This window comes from Stomoxys calcitrans, chromosome 1 (genome assembly GCF_963082655.1).
Source record: "Stomoxys calcitrans chromosome 1, idStoCalc2.1, whole genome shotgun sequence".
NCBI classification, from domain to species: Eukaryota; Metazoa; Arthropoda; class Insecta; order Diptera; family Muscidae; genus Stomoxys; species Stomoxys calcitrans.
The window spans coordinates 268,030,290-268,050,181 of record NC_081552.1 but is presented as its reverse complement, the minus strand read 5'-3'; the positions used below and the strand labels follow the sequence as shown (position 1 = coordinate 268,050,181).

The 19,892-nt window shown below is 37.9% G+C and overlaps 3 protein-coding genes across 4 annotated transcripts in view; 1 reads left to right on the top strand and 2 right to left on the bottom strand.

The window, feature by feature from the left end:
• LOC106090183 (dynein axonemal heavy chain 12) overlaps positions 1-2,596 on the bottom strand; it is a 37,369-nt gene extending 34,773 nt beyond the window's left edge. Inside the window, exon 1 of the mRNA XM_013256294.2 lies at positions 2,588-2,596. Coding sequence (XP_013111748.2) covers positions 2,588-2,596 — 9 coding nt within the window. The remainder of the gene's footprint in view (positions 1-2,587) is intronic.
• Positions 2,597-2,639: 43 nt separating this feature from the next.
• LOC106090475 (uncharacterized) lies at positions 2,640-9,940 on the top strand. Of its 2 annotated transcripts, XM_013256671.2 has the most exons (8): positions 2,640-3,006; positions 3,151-3,339; positions 3,392-3,591; positions 3,658-3,834; positions 4,272-4,430; positions 6,218-6,358; positions 6,431-6,553; positions 9,529-9,940. In XM_013256671.2, exons 1-8 carry the CDS (start codon positions 2,800-2,802, stop codon positions 9,629-9,631), a joined length of 1,299 nt encoding a protein of 432 aa, XP_013112125.2. In that variant the 5' UTR covers positions 2,640-2,799; the 3' UTR covers positions 9,632-9,940. The 2 variants fall into 2 exon arrangements, with proteins under 2 accessions (XP_013112125.2, XP_013112134.2); XM_013256680.2 differs by lacking the exon at positions 4,272-4,430.
• Positions 9,941-10,264: 324 nt separating this feature from the next.
• On the bottom strand, positions 10,265-16,466 carry LOC106090468 (ankyrin-1). The gene is made up of 6 exons (XM_013256657.2): positions 16,038-16,466; positions 15,567-15,980; positions 15,264-15,507; positions 15,041-15,194; positions 12,263-12,545; positions 10,265-12,188 (listed from the first exon to the last, which is right to left on the bottom strand). The coding sequence occupies exons 1-6, from the start codon at positions 16,209-16,211 to the stop codon at positions 11,310-11,312; spliced, it is 2,148 nt and encodes a 715-aa protein (XP_013112111.2). The 5' UTR covers positions 16,212-16,466; the 3' UTR covers positions 10,265-11,309.
• Between the last annotated feature and the right edge of the window lie 3,426 nt (positions 16,467-19,892).

Below are 19,892 nucleotides of genomic sequence, written 5' to 3'. Positions count from 1 at the left end.
TATGCCACTCCCCTTAGTTGGTTCATGTCGGGTATTGTGTCCCCCACCTACGTGCCGTTATCTGTTAGACGCGAAAGCCGGGCAATGTCAAAGAAAATGCTCCAACATCCATCATCTTCCCCGCATGCTATCACTTGCCGCACCGATTTTACATAAGTGAGCTTGTAGTCCTATGTGTGCCGTCATGCTACCAATAGCTATACTGACCTTCCTTCTTATATCCTTTCAGTAATAGCCTCGTCTTCTCACGATCTGAATCTCCCCATAGGATTTTCGCCGTCCTAGCGACCGTTTCCGCAGTGTTGCATGAACATTCGTCGCCCACGCCGAAAGTTTATTGATGGCAGTCCTCTGACCTTCACCACCAAATCGTCTGCCCTTTCATTTCCCCTTACTCCATTTTGGCCCGGCACCCGAACGATGCGGATTTTGCCATCCTCTGGCGTTAATCTCCTTCTTACACAGCAAGACTATTCGTGACCTTACCGTCCTGGTTGTTATCTACTGTCCGTAAAGGTGTTCATACTCGACGTCCTCGCGATAGCACCACACCACTTGACGCATTCCGTGGTCGCCCGGATCTCCGCCTGCAGAGCCGTACTATGATCAGGCAGTCTAAAACAGATCTCAGTCCCTGGGTTCTCAATGTAGACCCTTAGGCCCACTCTGTCCTCTAGCTTTAATCGGTGTAACATGATGTTCCAGATGGCAATACTAGGGTTCCGTCAATCCAAAACTATGCCGCTGGCAGCAAAGCCTCACACTCGACCTCAAGGTTCATCTCAGGTATCCGATCGGAAATCTCTTCCCTTCCTTCCAGGTTTCCTATCGTCGCCTTGATTATACCGTAATGGTATGAGCTGCTCCCATCCTCAATCCATTCTCCCATCGCCTTAAGTACTCATAACCGCAGTGGCTGCCTCACACTTAATCTGTATGTCAAAGGTTCGGATATCTAGAATAGTTTCCAGTGCCCTAGTAGGAGTGGTCCTCATCGCTCCGCCTTTGCCAAGACATCATGTTCTCTGAACCTATTGTATGGTCCTTATGCTGCACTTATTCTCCCTAGCAGTCCACCAAACTACTGAGGCGTAAGCAAGTATTGGTCTAATCACGCTCCTGTACAGCCAGTGGACTGTCCTCGGATTCAGGTCCCATTTCGTTCCTACGACCCATCTACATAGTGCCCAACATCTGTGAGCCTTCTCAGTACGCTCCTGAATGTGACACTTTCAATTCAGTGATCCTCAACGCTCCGCCTATGCCAAGACAAAATGTTCTCTGAAATGTTCTCTGTTGTGTGGTCCTTATGTTGCACTTTTTCTCCCTAGCAGTCCACCAAACTACTGAGGCATACGCAAGTATCGGTCTAATCACGCTCCTGTAGAGCCAGGAGTCGGGTGGGTCTATCCTCGGATTCAGGCCCCATGTCGAACCTACGACCCATCTACATAGTGCCCAACATCTGTGAGCCTTCTCAGTACACTCCTGAATGTGACACTTCCAATTCAGTTGACCTTGTCAGATATCAAAATCATTTTATTGAGGAAATGTGGTGCGTAAAATTGGCCCACCTTCGTCTTCCTCGTGAACAGGCATATTTCAGTCTTCTCTGGGTTAACATTGAAACCTGTGGGCCTAGCCCAGCCATATACCATATGCAAGACCCTTTCGGCCTTTCTGCATAGCTGGTACGGATCCTTACCCCTTACAAGTAATATAACATCACCTGCGTAGCAGACGGGCTCAAATCCTCGAATCTTCAGTCGGCATTCGAATAGGTCATTTATGGTAGTCACCCATAGGAGTGGCGATAAAATGCCCCCCTGTGGCGTGCCCGGTGCCACTTTCTCCCCTATATTTATGCCATAGAAAAGATTTTTCTACCCAAGATATCTGCAAAATTATAAATACCCAGCTTTTGGGTATAAATGGGTAAATACCCGGGTATTTACCCAATTTACCGGGTAAGTATCTTTTGGGTATTTACTCATTGCCCATCTCTAGGCGTTAACGAAATTTTCGACAAGTTAACTTTATTTGCGAAAACCTTTGCACAGTGCCCCGAAAAAAAACTAGTCAAAAATATGACATTTGAGAATGGATAGAGATAACTCTTTGAAAAGATAAGGCTGGAAAATCTAACGACAAATGAAGATATCGCAGCTCGAACAATTTTTCAATATGCCGAGGTTACCAACTTTAGGGGCCTGCCACGAGGCGCCTGAATGGTTACATTTGCTTAAACAGTTGTTAGTAGAGAAAATATTTTGCAAATGCAAATTTTGCCCATGAACATTCCACTAAGGAACGGGGGCAAACTTCTCACATATCAATGAGTGCAGTCCGATTCAAGTTTTAAGCCACTTTATAGCCGAGTCCGAACGGCATGTCGTAGTGCGACATATCTTTGGAGAGAAGTTTTACATGACATTGTACCTCACAAATGTTGCCAACATTAGGAGGGGAAAACCACCGCTGAAAATTTTTTTGTGATGGTCTCGCCAGGATGCAGCCCAGGCTTTCAGCGTCATAGGTGGACATGCTAACCTCTGCGCTGCGGTGGCCTCCAAAATCTTTTACTAACAAAAAACATAACATAAAGTTTTCTTTCACAGCAATCTTTGGATTTCTTTTTTTCTTATTTAAATAGTTTAAGAAATTCAGTTGTCATTTTTTCCAAAACTGGATGTACTGAAAAACTTGTGAAAATTTTACATATTATCCGATACCTTTCCCATTAATGAACAATAACTGGCCATATAAAAAGGACATTGAATATAAAAATTATTAATAATTATGAACGTCGAAAAGGTGAGCTCTTTTAATAGTGGACACCCCAGGGAAGCGGATATGCAAAAGGTGAATGTAGATGCTAGAAGTTTTAATGCGATTGAGTTTTTGGCCAATTCTAATGTGGAAGTCCGAAATCCAAAGCATTCTCCTCCAAAAACTCCGATTGAAACTGGCCAGAGTTCTTCCTTTACACCTATAACACCAGTTTCGGTAAGTTCGTTTTATGAAAATGCTCATCTTGTTGACATTTGTTTGACAAAAACGATTTTTGAGTGCAATATCTGCACCCTCTTTTCGACCTAAGCTAACCTAAGTGCAGTATGGAATTTCCTAAAAATTTATTTTTTTTTATAGTCACGTTTCAATGCAAATGACCTGTTTTTCGTTGCGTTTTCACAAGAAGGAGTTGTTCCGACTACACCTAAGCCGATAGCATCGCCAACTCTCTATGAAATTAGGCTTCCAAGACAACTATCAATACCGGTACATTATCAAACTCCAGCTTCATCCATTGACGAGCACAGAAGCAATACTTATCGCATGGTGAGAGAGGTTCACTCCCTTTTGCTACCTTTAGTCATGTTTCTTTTTTAAGCCTTTTAGTGTCCCATCACCCCAAATTTCACAACATTTCCCAAAACCCATACCTCCACCGACATTTGTTTTGCAGCGCTTGAATAAAAATCATTATGATATCGCCTATGAAAGTCCTACATTACCGGCGCTATGTCATGGTCTGGGCCCAGTAGCTATGCTGAACGGAACAATACAAGTACGTCTACGTTGTGCAGTGCGGTAGGTGCTACGTAGATCTGTTCTTTCAATTCCCCTTTTCAATTTACCCTTGTTGTCTTTGTGCAGCATTGACATGACATTGGATAGGGCGGTTCGCGTTTACAATCATCGCACCATGGTAGCCATAGCTTTGTCCAATAATTGCAATAGATCCGCTGTAATTCAACCCAATGGACGCGTATTGCAAATGGGCAACAAGGTGGAGATAGTGACGTACGACGCAATGCAATCTAACAATTATGTGTAAGTCAAACTTGTATTTCAACCCATTTAAATTTGGACTCATCAGTACACAGAAAAACAGTTTGCTAAAAATTCAAGGTCCTTTTCCTTGATCGAACGATGATTACAAGTCAAAGTACCAAAACTGTAAAATAAAGATGTTTCCCAAAATTTAAGTTGCTAAATACTAACGGACAGAACCATCCACTTAGAGTCGATCGCTAATTGATTATTATTTTACTCAAAAGATGGCTGTCCAATTATACCAAGAATGGGGTTTCATATAAAGAGGCAACCGCATAGTAGACATTTTTTGAACGATTCAAACTGACCCACCTGGTAGTGGCTATCCAAAGTGCAGCCCGAAAAAGCTTAACGCCTTTTACTTGTTCATTATTTACAACTTAGTATGTATTCACTATTGACAAAATGTTTGATTACATCCCTCCCATATATAGACGATATGCTAAAATGTGGCATAAAGGCATCAGTTTCACCAGTGAATCATGTGCTTTGACATATTTAGTTGATACGTTGGGAACTCGTACCATCACCGATTCATTCACTAAATCCTTTATAGAGCACACAAAGGATTACACCTTGGTTGTATTTTATGAGTAAGTATATGGGGTCGATTAAGGATAGCAACTCAACTTCAGTTGCGTTGCCAACGGACAAATTTGTAATAAAAATTTCCATTTCATTTTGAATGGCATAAAATTTATTTAGTATTTGTGCATTAGTTTGCAACGCTAAGGAGGAGAAGAGCTAGACCCATAAGTACACGGATCGGCTTAGAATAACCTCCTGATTCAATTTAGATATGTCCGTCTGTCCATCTGTCTGTCCGTCCATGTATTCTAGGTACAGATCGCATTTATTGTCCGATTTTCACAAAATTTTGCATAAGTGTCTTTTTATCCAAGGGCTAAAATCAGTCCAGATTTAGATATAGCTCCCATATAAATCTTTCATCCGATGTGTAGAAGCCACCACTTTGGTCCGATCCTTACAAAATTTGGCACAAAGTGTTTTTTTTTTAACGACCCAAAATGTTTGCGTAATTTGCACAATTTTAGTGCGATCTCTACCAAATTTGGCATGAAGTCCTTTTTGTGACGTAGCAATGTGTGTGCAAAACTTCATCTAAATCGGTTTAGATTTAGATATAGCTCCCATATATAACTTTCTTCCGATTTGACCTATTAGGGCTTTAGAAGCCACAATTTTGGTCCAATCTTTACAAAATTTCGCACGAAGTGCTTTTTGTGACGTCTCAATATGTGTGCAAAATTTCATCATAATCGGATCAGATTTATATATAGCTCCCATACATATCTTTCATCCGATATGGTGTTTTAAGGCAGTAGCAGGCACAATTTTGGTCCGATCCTTACAAAATTTGGCACGAAGTGTCAAAAATTCATTGAAATCAGTCCAGATTTAGATATAGCTCCCATATATATCTTTCATCCGATATGCCCTTTTAAAGCTGTAGGAGCCACAATTTTAGTGCGATCACTACCAAATTTGGCATGAAGTGCTTTTTGTGACGTCCCAATATGTGTGACAAATTTCATCTATATCGGTTTAGATTTAGCTATAGCTCCCATATATAAATTGCGTCCGATTTGACCTATTAAGGCTTTAGATGGCACAATTTTGGTCCGATTTTTACAAAATTTCGCACAAAGTGCTTTTTGTGACGTCTCAATATGTGTGCAAAATTTCATCATAATCGGATCAGATTTATATATAGCCCCCACATATATATTTTCATCCGATATGGCCTTTAAAGGCGGTAGCAGGCACAATTTTGGTCCGGTCTTTACAAAATTTGTCATGGGCCGTTTTATTCAACGTCCTCAAATGAGTGCAAAGTTTCATAGAAATCTGTCCAGATTTAGATATAGCTCCCATATATATTTTTCATCCGATATGGCCTTTTGAAGGCAGTAGAAGCCACAATCTTGGTCCGATCTCCACAAAATTTTTCATGAGATGGTTTAATTGACATCCCAATACGTGTGCAATATTTCATCAACATCGATTCAGATAAAACTCCCCTATATATATCTTTTATGCGTTTCGATTTTTAAGGCTGTAGAAGCCACAATTTTCGTAGAAAATCGTATAAGGTTCTATGCGATATTTCAATAGGTATGCAAAATTAAAGTCTGACTAGATTTCGAGTTCTACATATAAATAGTACTACATACACTAGATGGTGTAGGGTATTATATAGTCGGCTCCGCCCGACTTTTGCCTTTCCTTAATGGTTTTATATCAAGGTTTTATCTCATGGCAACACAACTGCAGTTGACTTGCAATCCATAATCGACCCATAAATGTTTCCCATCACATCCCAGTCGAAGCGGTTTCATTTTACTCCTGCAACTTTTAGGAATTCACGTCACGGCCCTTCTTACTTTGGAGCTGCTAAAAACATTGTGGCTAATTGTGTGTACTCCTGCACTGACGAGGGTACCGAAATGTACGACATTAACGGATTTCATATTGTGCAGACAGCCGATGGTCTTGTCAAGTGAGTTGTAACGTTGTAAAATTGTGTTCTGCTATTGATGTATTGATGGTACTTGTTTATTTTTTGTTGCAGAATTACGCGCAACAATAAAAAATGCTTCATACGCACTAGTCCTGCAAATGGATCGTCTACTTTAACCACAGCTTCTGTACATTGTACTGGGTCATTGGGTCAGACATCCCATTTGTTTGTAAGGTAATTTGATTTGTTTTGCTAACATCAACCTCAACAGCAATTTACAACTTTATCTCTTAAGCTAAGTTGAAAGGGATATATTAAATTTGTTTTTGTTGTTGTTGTTGTCCTCGTCAAGCTCCTGTAGGTGAGCAAGCTCGTTCCAGTCCAAAGTACTGATCGCTGCGGGTACTAGGTGGCCACTAGGTGGTTGTTGACTTCTGAATGATAAGATCATTAAAAAAAATTGTAAAATTTTTCAGCAGTTCTGGTGACAAATTCAACAGTATTCGGTAGAGATTTACTATCGACAGTGCAATGAAGTTATTTTTTTCAAATTTTTTGGTAAAGTTCGCTCTTTATATACGTCTTTACGCATTTCGATCAAATATAAACAGAACAAGTAAAAAGGCATTAAGTTCGGCTGGGCCGAACTTTTGATACCCACCACCTCGGGTGTATATGTAAACCCCTTTCGTCACAATCCGGTGAAAATTGGATAACTTAAGCACCCAAATTCGGCACAGACATTGATTGGTCTAATATATATGCCACTATTCAATTTTGTAGAACAAAATATTGGTCATTTTGGTAGATATATCCAATTATAAACCGATTTGAACCATATTAAGGTTGGATATCGGAGGCTCAGAAAAACTCACTGTTTCAAATTTCAGCGAAATCGGGTAATAAATAAAGCTTTTATAGGCTTCAGTCCCCTTATCGGCAGATCAGTCTATATGGCAGCTATATCTAAATATAGTAGATCTGAACTATATTTAGGTCGGGTGTCAGGAGGTTAAAAATAACTCACTGTTTGAAATTTTAGCGAAATTGGTTAAAAAATAAAATTTTTATGGGCTTCAGACCCTTTATCGGCAGATCGTTCCATATGACAGCTAAATCTAAATATAATCCGATCTGTACCATATTTGGGTCGGGTGTTGGGAGGGTTAAAACTGCACACCATCGGATAAAAAATAAAGCTTTCATGGCCTTCAGACCCTCTATCGGGAGATCAGTCTATATGGCAACTATATCTAAATATAGTCCGATCTGAACCATATTAACGTCAGATGTCGGGAGGCTTAAAATAACCCACTGTTGCAAATTACAGCGAAATCGGGTAATAAATAAAGCTTTTATGGTGTTCAGACCCTTTATCAGGAGATCGATCTATATGTCCGGGAGATCGGTGATATAGTCCGATATGAACCATATTTGGGTTAGTTATCGGGAAGCCTTAAACTACTCACTAGTTCAAATTACAGCAAAATTGGATGAAAAATAAAGTTTTAATGGGCATTAGACATTTTATCGGAAAATCGGTCTATATAGCAGCTATATCTAAATATGATCCGATTCGGCCCGTTCAAGAACTTAACCAACGTGCATCAAAAAGACGTATCTGTGCCAAATTTTAGCTCAATATCTCAATTTTTGATGGCTCTAGAGTGATTAAAACAGATGGACGGACAGACACACGGACATTGTTAAATCGTCTTAGAATTCTACGACGATTGTAAATATATATACTTTGTAGGGTCAGAAATTGAGATTTCGATGTGTTGCAAACGGAATGACTTAATGAATATACCCCCTATCCTACGGTGGTGGGTATAAAAATGAATACTTATGTGAGTCCCTGCATGCTCATATAAACAATATCCCATGTTGAGCTCTTTAGTACCACAGTTTTTATTATACCCTCCACCATAGGATGGGGGTATACTAATTTCGTCATTCTGTTTGTAACACCTCGAAATATGCGTCTGAGACCCCATAAAGTATATATATTTTTGATCGTCATGTCATTTTAAGTCGATCTAGCCATGTCCGTCCGTTCGTCGAAAGCACGCAAACTTTCGAAGGAGTAAAGCTAGCCGCTTGAAATTTTGCACAAATATTTTTTATTAGTGTAGGTCGGTTGGGATTTTAAATGGGCCAAATCGGTCCATGTTTTGATATAGCTGTCATATAAACCGATCATGGGTCTTGACTTCATGAGCCTCTAGAGGGCGCAATTCTCATCCGATTTGTCTGAAATTTTGCACGTGGTGTTTCGGTATCACTTCCAAAAACTGTGCTAAGTATGGTTGAAATCGGTCTATGTTTTGAGTTAGCTGCCATATAAACCGGTCTTGGGCCTTGATTTCTTGACTCTCTAGAGGGCGCAACTCTCATCCGATTTGTCTGATATTTTGCACGTAATGTTTTGGTATCACTTCCAAGTATGTGATAAGTATGATTCAAATCGGTTCATAATCTGGTATAGCTGCTATATAAACCGATCTGGGTTCTTGACTTCTTGAGCCTCTAGAGGGCGCAATTCTCATCCGATTTGGCTGAAATTTTGTACAACGTTTTCTCTCATATAAACCTATCTCCCAATTTTGCTTCTTATCAGAATGAACTGAAATGTTACACAATGACTTTTACAATGTTCAGCATTCATTTATGGTCTGAATCGGACAATAACTTGATAGAGCTCCAATGGCATAACAGTTCTTATTCAATATTCTTTGTTTGCCTAAAAAGAGATACCGCGCATAGAACTCGACAAATGCGATCCATGGTTGTTGTTGTTGTTGTAGCAGTGTGTTGTACACCGAGGCGGCAGCCCTTGCCGATGAAAGATTCCATCGGATTACTCCGGTACGTATAACCGGCTACCATGGTTAATGGTATATATGATTCGGCCCGGCCAAACTTAGCACTCTCTTACTTGTTTTTCTGTTATGATTTTTAATACACTCTTAAAGAAACTGATCATCCGCCTTGTCTTTTTGAGCGCCGATTTGTCTAAAATTTTGCATGCTGAGTTCTGTTATGATTTTTCACTTTTTTTTTGTCATTTTTAAAAACCATCTCGATATTTTACAGTCTTTTCATGTAGATTTCATCTATTGCTTGGTACACTCACCCATGGTGAATGATTTGGCCCCGACAAACTTTATTTTCTTGCTTTTTAATACATATCTCAATTTTTAATTTAGACGCAATGAAAAAAGAATGCATTTTGATGGTTTAAATTTTGTTGTTCGAAATTGCGGCCACTCTGCGGGTTTTAACGAGGAGAATTTGCTGATTGTGTACTAACAAATTTGTTGGATGCTGAATCGGAGATAGAGAAATTGTGGAGAAACCGAAAATATTTTATCTTCCTACTTCAATACTGAATGCATGGTAATAATTTTATAGAATTCAATGGTACTGGCAAGAAACATTTAAAAGGTGCAGGAAAGTCCCCACCTTTAGTGCGCATTAAAAGGTTTTTTTTCTAAAGGTTTACTCACTGTATGCGTATGTGTAAAAAATTCAAATTGTATCAAGAAAACCCTTTTCGATTGAGACAAAGTAGGAGTGACTCTAATCGGAATAAAAGCCTATTATTCATTTATTATCCTATTTCTAGAACGTATTATACTTATATTAGTCTTTTGCTTTAATAATATTTTGTTCATTACACGTTAATCCATCCTGTAATTGATAATCGAATTTCTATTTAAACAATGAAAATTCCAAATTCTGCAGTTCTCATTTTTAAGCGAACCCCCAGAAGAGTGTGAACAGAGATATTGTTTAAGTAGGAGCAATGGAGCCTATTTTTGTTCGCTCTATTGCTGGCCGACTACCTGGTTCAGTTGGCTGCTTTTTGCACCATATCCCCCATATAGGCCAAAGGATTCACCAATTACACTCACTCCAATGAGTAAAAAGATCGCAAGTCAAAAAATACACGAAACATGTCACATAATTTATTTCATAATTCATAGCATCAATGAAAAGAAAAATAAATTGAAAATAAAAATAAAAACAATTAATGAGTTTGCGTTTAACAGGAACAATGTAACAATAATATGATGATTAAATTGTTTCTTGCATAGTTTTGGCAAATAGAGTGTATGTATTTTTTTTTTAAGTATATCTATATGTATAGTTATGTAGTCGTAGAAGTAAAATAGTTGTAGTCGTCGTAGCAGTACAATAGTATATTAAATATTACGTTTGTTCTTGATTTATTTTTGTGGGCTTTAAATTAGTGCAACTTATAGTCTATGAGAGCTAAATTATGTAAAATATGTAAATGGATGTGCGTGTGTGTGTGAGTGTGTGGGTTTGTGCAAAATATATGGCTTTCCATACAATTGAAGATAAATTCATACAATGTAGTTGTAGTTGTAGTCACTTGACAGAGACTTTGGCAATGTCACGTGACAGCGATAGCCCTGAATGGAGTTCAGCTTCAGTTGCAGATGCATGCATGTAAGTGTGTTGGCTTATAGTATTTTAGGCAACATGAATCATAAGACATTACAAAAAATGCTTTTCCGAAATGGGAAAAAAACTTAAAAAATATCTCCTTTGCTATCCACACCCACTTAAAAGCGTTAACGTATTTTTTTTGTTTTGTTTTTTTTTTGATCGACAAAAAATGTGGCAAATAAATTTTGGGCATTTTGAGTTGCTTTAAATTTGAATTGAAGTACATACTATCTAAATACGGTAGATCTATTTTTGAATAATCCATCTTATATTAGGCTACATGACTGTTTGAGATAATATCTACTGAGCTATTCTGTGCCGCATTTTAATTTGAGATTCCACGAATCTTATTAACCCTTACATCCTCTGCTGTTTGTCGAAACTTTCCTGGTAGATTTGTACTGCGCACTTTGTTTTTCAGTGGGATGCACATGCACAATGTCCATTATTTCTCTTGAATGGGCAAGGGGGTGGAGGGTTGTTTTCTTTTTCATTTCTTTGTGCTCTTGAATCAATTATCAAAATTCAAGACATAATCCTTAAGCAGTACCGGCAATTTTAGTTTATTTACATTTTGAGCTAATTTCCTATTCAGCGCTTCGTAGATGGCAAGTCGTGATAATTGTTTTAGACTGCGAGGTTTGCGATAGAGCGATGATATAACGGCTATAAGCTGTTCTGTCTTTTTACTGGGAACTTGTGCCACATAAAAATTGTGCAAGGATTTCAGGCAATTGTACAGAGTATTGTGCTGCATTGATGCATAATACAGGAGAATGATGCGAGTAAACGTCACATCTGGGTCGTTGAGTATGAACTCCTTCTTGGTGATCCACACAATGTAATAGAAAAGTAAATAGCGGGAATTTGTGCGGAAAGAATTTCGGAAGGAGGTATCACCATTGCCATTGCCGCTCGAATTGGCTCCGGTGACAGCTGCCGCCGCTCCGCCATTATTGCCTTCAGCCGAGGCGGCACCAGTCAAACCCAAAGCATCACCGAAACGCGCAATTTCATTCGAGTAGATAGCACCGCCAGAGGTCATACTACTTAATACTATATTCGGGTCGGCACCATACTGTATCAATGTGAGTGTCAACTCATGTATGCGATGCAAATCGGTGACATCTCTTACATTGCGCACCATGTCCATCACTGCCTGCAGTATATTTTGATATGTTTGGTTGCAATCTAGACCGTGCTGTAGCAGCAGCAAAAGTATATTTTTGATGAAATCGAAATTGGTTTGTCTCAATGTATCACTGCTCAATGTAAAGTTTTCGCTAACGGTGAAAACCAACACTTGCAATGGCGTTAACGTATGGTGATAGGAACAGTTCGGATTTGCTCCATGCTGCAGAAGAATGCGTATACAATTTACAAAACAAACCTGCCGGCAAAAAGGGGATTTTCATATACAAACAACTTTTCGCATATACCAAAAACTTAGAGAACGGCACCTACCTTCATCGAGTGGGTGTAGTGCTGCAGCGTGTCGGTGTTGATGAGGGGCACCAGCAGCACCATAATTGGCACAGAACCATCGCGACCCACAATATTTGGATCACCATCCTCTTTAATTAACATGCTCAACAATTCAAAGCAAACTTCCAAATCTCTTATGTGGCGAAAAACGCACGCCAATGCACTATTGCCCGACTGATTAATGGAATTTTTGGCTCCATGCTGTAGAAGGAATCTCACCAAATGTAAGACATCCCATTTACTCCATTTGTCATAACCGTATCTGTAAAAAGAAAGGAGGTTATTGTAAGTACATATCGATAATCTGTTTTCAAATAGTCGGCTAGATTCAGATAGGAGCCACTTTTTGAACACCAGTGGCAGTTTTGAGTTTCCTAGAGGATATAAATGTGATTAAGACCTATTTTCTTGTTGTTGTTGTTGTAGCAATATTTGCATGTGAAGGTGGATATCCTCATCAAGGCGGCCATTGGTTTTTGAAAGGCGCCAATATCTCACATTGTCGTATCGAGCAGAATAGGCACTCAGCTAAAATACTGAGAACCGATTTATTAAGTAAAAATTGAAACACTAGATTGTATTATATTCCAAAAGCCCTCTAATATTTCATTCAAAGTGGACACGTAAAACACCTTGACGACGGTCCCATGGACCGGAACGAGTTGACCCACCTTGGAGCTTGACGAGGATCGCTACCTTCAAATTCGAAAATATGGTTATTATTGTTTTGGCATTTCCGCATTCGTTAACGAGTAAGCACTTTCGACATTCGAGATTATGGCATACGTTAACGAGAGAGTAATCGAATATCGGCTGTTCGAAATCCACTCGTGAGCTCTGGAGCAATCGAATAGATTTGTTACTTGATATAAAAAACAAGTAACAGCGTGCTAAGTTCGGCCGGGCCGATTTTTATATACCCTCCACCATGGATCGCATTTGTCGAGTTCTATGCGCGATATCTCTTTTAAGGCAAACAAAGAATATTGAATAACAACTGTTATGCTATTGGAGCTCTATCAAGTTATTTTCCGATAAGGACCATAAATGAATGCCGAACATTGTAGAAGTCATTGTCTAATATTTCAGTTCATTCGGATAAGAATTGCACCTTGTAGGGGCTCAAGAAGCAAAATCGGACAGGTTTATATGGGAGTTGTATCAAGCTATTGATCGATTCAGACACGTATATTGAAGGTCATAGGAGAAGCCGTTGTACAAAATTTCAGCCAAATCGGATGAGAATTGCGCCCTCTAGAGGCCCAAGCAGTCAAGATCCCAGATCGGTTTATATGGCAGCTATATCAAAACATGAACCGATTTAAACCACACTTAGCACTGGTTGGAAGTGCTACCAAAACACTACATGCAAAATTTCAATAAAATCGGATAAGAATTGCGCCCTCTAGAGGCTCAAGAAGTCAAGACCCAAGATCGGTTTATATGGCAGCTATATCAAAACATGGACCGATTTAGCCTATTTACAATACCAACCGACCTACACTAATAAAAAGTATTTGTGCAAAATTTCAAGCGGCTAGCTTTATTCCTTCGAAATTTAGCGTGCTTTCGACAGACAGACGGACGGACATGGCTAGATCGACTTAAAATGACATAACGATCAAGAATTTGTATACTTTATGGGGTCTCAGACGCACATTTCGAGGTGTTACAAACAGAATGACGAAATTAGTATACCCCCATCCTATGGTATGGAGGGTATAATTAAAACAAAAGTAAAAATGTAAGTTTTTGAGTGTAATTATAATATGAAATAAATAAATACATACTTCTTCGTATTTAGGACTAATTTATGCAAAATAAATGGACTGCAAAAGGTTGAAATAACTCAATTCATGTCCAAGGGTATAACCCTTGTTAAATTGTTAGAAAAAAGGTAAGTCTATACCTTGCTACACTAACAATTGCACTCATTGATATGGGAGAAATATCCCCTGTTCCTCATATAGACTGGGTTGCATAGCGCACGTATGGCTCTTTGCACCGTCTTCATAATTGCGAACTGCTGCTACCAAGGTCTATGAAGAATTAGCTGGTTCATGCTCTGATAATGCTCAATATTCTTTTAGTTTTTGTACAAAGTTTCTTAGTCTGCTCTTTTGTGAATTATTTTTATAAAATTTGTAAATTTCAATGTCCGCAGTTCTACTTCGGATGTTTCATTTTTCACGCTCTACACGCTCAACTCATTCGCCTTAACACACCAAATAATAGCACCACTAAGCCCGTTGGCCAATCTTGGCAGCATACCATATGCTCTCTGAACGACCACACTCTAAGATGAAAACGCCATCTTCATACCCAACAAGCTTTGGCCCCCTCCTTTTCAAATGACCTAAAAATTCCACAATTATCAAAGAACCCTAAGAAAGTTGCAAAAATCGCCCTTGAGCTCTAGTCACAATATTGCTATCGGAGCCCTTTGCTAGTCCTGCCCATGACCATCGTATGAACTCAATTCAGGAGGAACCCTTATGTCCTCCAGAGAGTCATTCATTTGATACATGTGATGGTTATAATAGAGACAAACGTCTATGATGTTGGAATCAAAGTAAAAAAGATGCTTTGTTGTAGCAATTCGCCGATGCGGCCAACTTATAAATACGCCTTGGGCACAGGCTTCAAAATATTTTATGAACAACCTATTTTTAGAAAAAAAAACTTATTTTGGGATGTAGCGAATCGCACCGAGCCAGCTATTTTCTGTTAAAATTATGTAATAAATAATTTTCTTACCGCGCTTCTTCTAAGGCATAACGTACAATCAATGAATGCAAAGGTGTGTTTCCCAAAACATCTGGCTCATTAATGAGCTCTTTGCAGCCTCGTTCCAAAAGAATTCTCAACATTGACAAAGTATCTTCTGCAGATTTTCGAGCAATAAATATCACTGTAATGTAAATATTTGATTTTAGTGGCATAAATATGGATCTATGGTGCGTGCAATGCGCTATCATACCCATGTGTAACAATGTAAATTGTTGTGTGCAGGTTCTAACTGTGGTCACGGCACCATGGTTTATTAATAACTCCAAAAAACGCATATCGTGCAACACCGCGTAATGTATGGGATAGTATTCATCTCTGATGCGATTTATTTCATCAGATCGTGTTACCACCAACTGTTGTACACAGTTCCAGGCTCCCCGTTCACATGCCATGTGTAATAAATGAAAGATGGGCCGTTTTGAACGGAATGGTATCTAAAGAGGGGAAAACGTCATTCAATTTCTTTAATCATTGTACACTATGTAGCACTCACCCATGGATCATCTAGTTTCTGCACCAATATGTTAAGCACATTAATCTGATCGCCATCTATGGCATAGCAGATTGCGTTCTGTAGTTTAGAATTATCAAAATTACGTTCACGGAATTCAACATCTTCGTAGTGGTTGGTATTGCACTGAAATAATTCACAGTTGGTGGAATGCGATCCGGGGAAACACATACGAGAATCGCATTCGATGCGGGCTCCATATTTCAACAACAGTTCAACACAGGACTCGTGACCCTTCAAACAGGCAATATGTAAGGGCAGAGAGCAGGGACTACGATTTACATCCGGACGCCACTTGGTCAGCAACCACTTGGTTAGCTCTATGTGGTTAAGGCCCACAGACCGTTGAAGTATATTGAAGCCACAATCATCGTGAATAACCAAAATGTTTTCATTCTATAACCAAAATGGGCAAAATAAATTTTAGAGAAAAACTATCACAAACTAACAAACCTTTGGTATTTCCAGCAATAGCGACTCAAGGGGTTGTATGGATATTTTTGGATTAGCACGCAAAATCTCAAATAGTGTGGTGATTTTTTCCTCCGTAGCCTTGGAAACTTTATGATCACGGTGCGATAGTAAAGCAGAACCAGAACGAAAAATTTGGCTCACAGATCCTCCCATGTTCGCCCTTTTTGTTGGTACACCAACAACACGATACGATGGAGATGTTTTTTGTGAAAATTGTCCAATTGGGCAATTTTCTTCAGGGATAGGTTTTCCTGTTCCTTTGAAGTAACTTTTTAGGTCAAGTCCAATTCCTTGTATACTTCTACCAACACTAAAAAGGGGTCAAACAATAGTGGCAACAAGCGAAAATTGAAAATTAATTATACTGGACCAGCTGACTATGTTTACGAAAATGAGGAGGGCCTGCGCCGATTATTGTTTATCAACGGCGGCGAGATAACAAAAACGTGACGGCTTATTTTATGTTTACGAATCCATTAAGCTTAGTATACTGTTTAGCTTTTCAAGCCGAATGCTGTCCAACTCCATGCAAAAAACGTCGGCGAAACGATGCCTAAAAATAGGCGAAACGTGAGTGAGGAATGCGAGGAGGAAAAATAAAAGCAAAAAAAATCAAAGTGAAACCATTCCGGCATTTTTTCTCAATGTTTTATTGATTTCGTTGGTTCGTTTTTTTATTCACTTCAACAATAAGTGCAGACAAAAAAAACGAGTGTTGGTATGAAAAAAAATCATTTTATTGCTTTCAAATTCCACTCGTGGAGCAATATAAAATTTCCGCGACAATTCCGAAAGCAGAATAGAATACCAACGCTTATAGTGACTGTTTGATTTAGGAGCTGTGCAGTCAGTATAAAGCATGACATAACTACCAGGTAGTGTATCGTAAAAAGTTGAACATTTTTTAACTTTTGCCTGTTGCTTTTGTGGTGTTTGTTTGCAGAGTTGCATTATTCACCGCAACGCTCAAAAACAGAGATCTTTTTTGGCCTTTATTTCGCCACTGAAAAATAGTTGTGTAGAATACAAGAAGCGATAAACATAGATTTATATAGTTGGCCGTATTTTAAATATTTTTGCCTAATAAAGTACATAAAATATATGGAGCTAAAAAAATATAAATTTCCATAAGTAGTTGCAAGAAAAGATTCACTAATGCCTATTATTTCACCCTGTTATGGCTGGTACTATGTTTCCACCATTGAAAACCCAAGTTTTTCACGATTACTTTTTTCAAATACTACACAAATAACAATGATAACAATGAAAATAACAATTTTAATAAAATTTTTTGCATAAGTAATGAGTAGAGATGGGTTTCTACCGGATATTGGGTAAATGCCCTAGTATTAACCAAATTTACCGGGTAAATACCTATTGGATATTTTACCCATTGCCCATCTCTAGTAATGAGGGGATGTCCTGCTGAAGGAAATCAGCAAGTTTTTTTTTTTGCATTAAAATCTAATATTTTTAAAAAAGTAATCGGCGAAAAATATCGGGAAAAACCGGCATCATTTTAGTTTGTTTCATTGGTTTCAATGGTTCGTATTTCTTTATTTATTTGAGAAAACAATAAATGCAGATAAAGAAACATGTTTTGGTATGAAAACATATACATTTGATTGCTGGCAAATTTCGCTTGCAAAACAATGACAAATTTCAGCGGCTATTCCGAAAGCAGAATAGAATACCAACCCTTAAGGCCGGTACTATATTTGGTTTTCGCGTTGAAACTCCATATAAAACAAAAAAATAAACGCAAAAAATTGCTGAAATGTGTTCGTTTCGTCATAACTTGTTTTTTCATGTAGGAAAATTTTACTTTTCGGTCCACAAGTCTTTTTCTTACTCAAAATTAACGCGATCGTCAAACTTCTAATTGTAACTGTGTGTTTGTTAGTGTTAGTGATGTTGCTGTCACATGTACTCTGGTTGGAAAAAAATAAAGTGTTTGTGGATGCATAAATAAGAAAGTATTTTTTTTTAATATAAGTAAATATACTCGAAAGAAAATAAATATTTCTTTCACAACGTGCAACTCAATCGATCTGTACGAAATAATAAGGTTTGTGAAAGAATGTGTTTCGCTTTTGGTCTTGCAATTACAACAACAATATTTGGATAAAAGTGGAAACATACATGAATTACAGTACTACCCATGCATGCACTCACATTTGTGTGTACAGATGCTCGTAAGCAGCTGATAAATTTTCATCGGTTCATAATCTGGTATAGCTGTCATATAAACCGATCTTGGATCTTGACTTCTTGAACCAATAGAGCGCTCAATTCTCATCCGATTTACGTACGGCGCAAATCAGTACATAACCTGATATATTGGGTTGCCCAAAAAGTAATTGCGGATTTTTTAAAAGAAAGTAAATGCATTTTTAATAAAACTTAGAATGAACTTTAACCAAATATACTTTTTTACACTTTTTTTTCTAAAGCAAGCTAAAAGTAACAGCTGATAACTGACAGAAGAAAGAATGCAATTACAGAGTCACAAGCTGTGAAAAAATATGCACAATTCTTATCCGAATGGATTTAAATATTACACAATGACTTCTACAATGTTCGGCATTCAATTCATTTATGATCCGAATCGGACTATAACTTGATATAGCTCCAATAGCATAACAGTTCTTATTCAATATTCTTTGTTTGCCTAAGAAGAGCTACCGCGCATAGAACTCGACAAATTCGATCCATGGTGGAGGGTATATAAGATTCGGCCCGGTCAAACTTAGCACGCTCCTACTTGTTTTTCTTTTTGCCACTCAATTCGTTCGCCAATTCATTGAAAACAGCTGATTTTATAGAGGGAAAACAGCTGTTTTCATTGAATTGTCGAACAAATCGAGTGACAATCAAAAAGAAAAAAAAATTTTGTGGTCTTGGCAGTGAGTTTTTTCAATCTTTTTTAATAGAAGCGAAAACTTTTTTAGACCCAACAGCACTATTATGACAGTCCGTTTTTAAGAAAGTCCAGCCGCTTATAATTTTGTTGAATACTTTCTGCATATTTTGAAATTTTTAGACGCAATTCTAATCTTATTAATGATCAAAATATGCATATTAATGGCATATCGGATTCTTTAGCATCGATCTAATTATAAAATATTCTATATAAATGTTTTTCTGCTGGGTTTACTTCCCCAATGCATGTAATTTTTTATAATCCGTAAAATAATATATTCCGCATCACTTTTGGAAAAACCCCCAGAATGGCCATGGGTCTAAACATAAACCTCAAATTAGTGTTCCAGGAGTTTTTTTTATGGGAACCACGATGCATCGAAATCGAAGGTACACCGTATACAGCGCGCTTTTCGCAAACATTTTAATATTTGAATATTTTCAATTAAATTTTTTATTGGTCCCATTAAAAAATTAATTGGACGTTTCGCAAATTTCAATCATTTTTTTAATTAGTTCAATTAAAAATATTAATTAAAAATTTGAAAAAAATTCATTCGTTGGATCAATTAAAAAATTAAATTCCAACAATTTTGAATAATTTTCTTAATTAAATATGCAATTTTTGATATAATCATGTTCGTGATTGAAGCAGTTTCAATTAAAAAATTAATTGGATCAATAAATTTCGTGGTTGAAACCGATTTTTATTTTTTTTTTTTTCTATGTAGATCAATTTATTGAGCGTACACCATTTAAATTTTGTCATTTAAATACAGAATGGTCATTGCATGGTGCAGTGGCGTACAATCGATGTGGCTATACATTCATACGCTAAGGAGGCCGCATCACTCTATAATTAACACCACATCGAACGTACGTTCGTTGTGAAGGAGTTTTACACAAAACCTG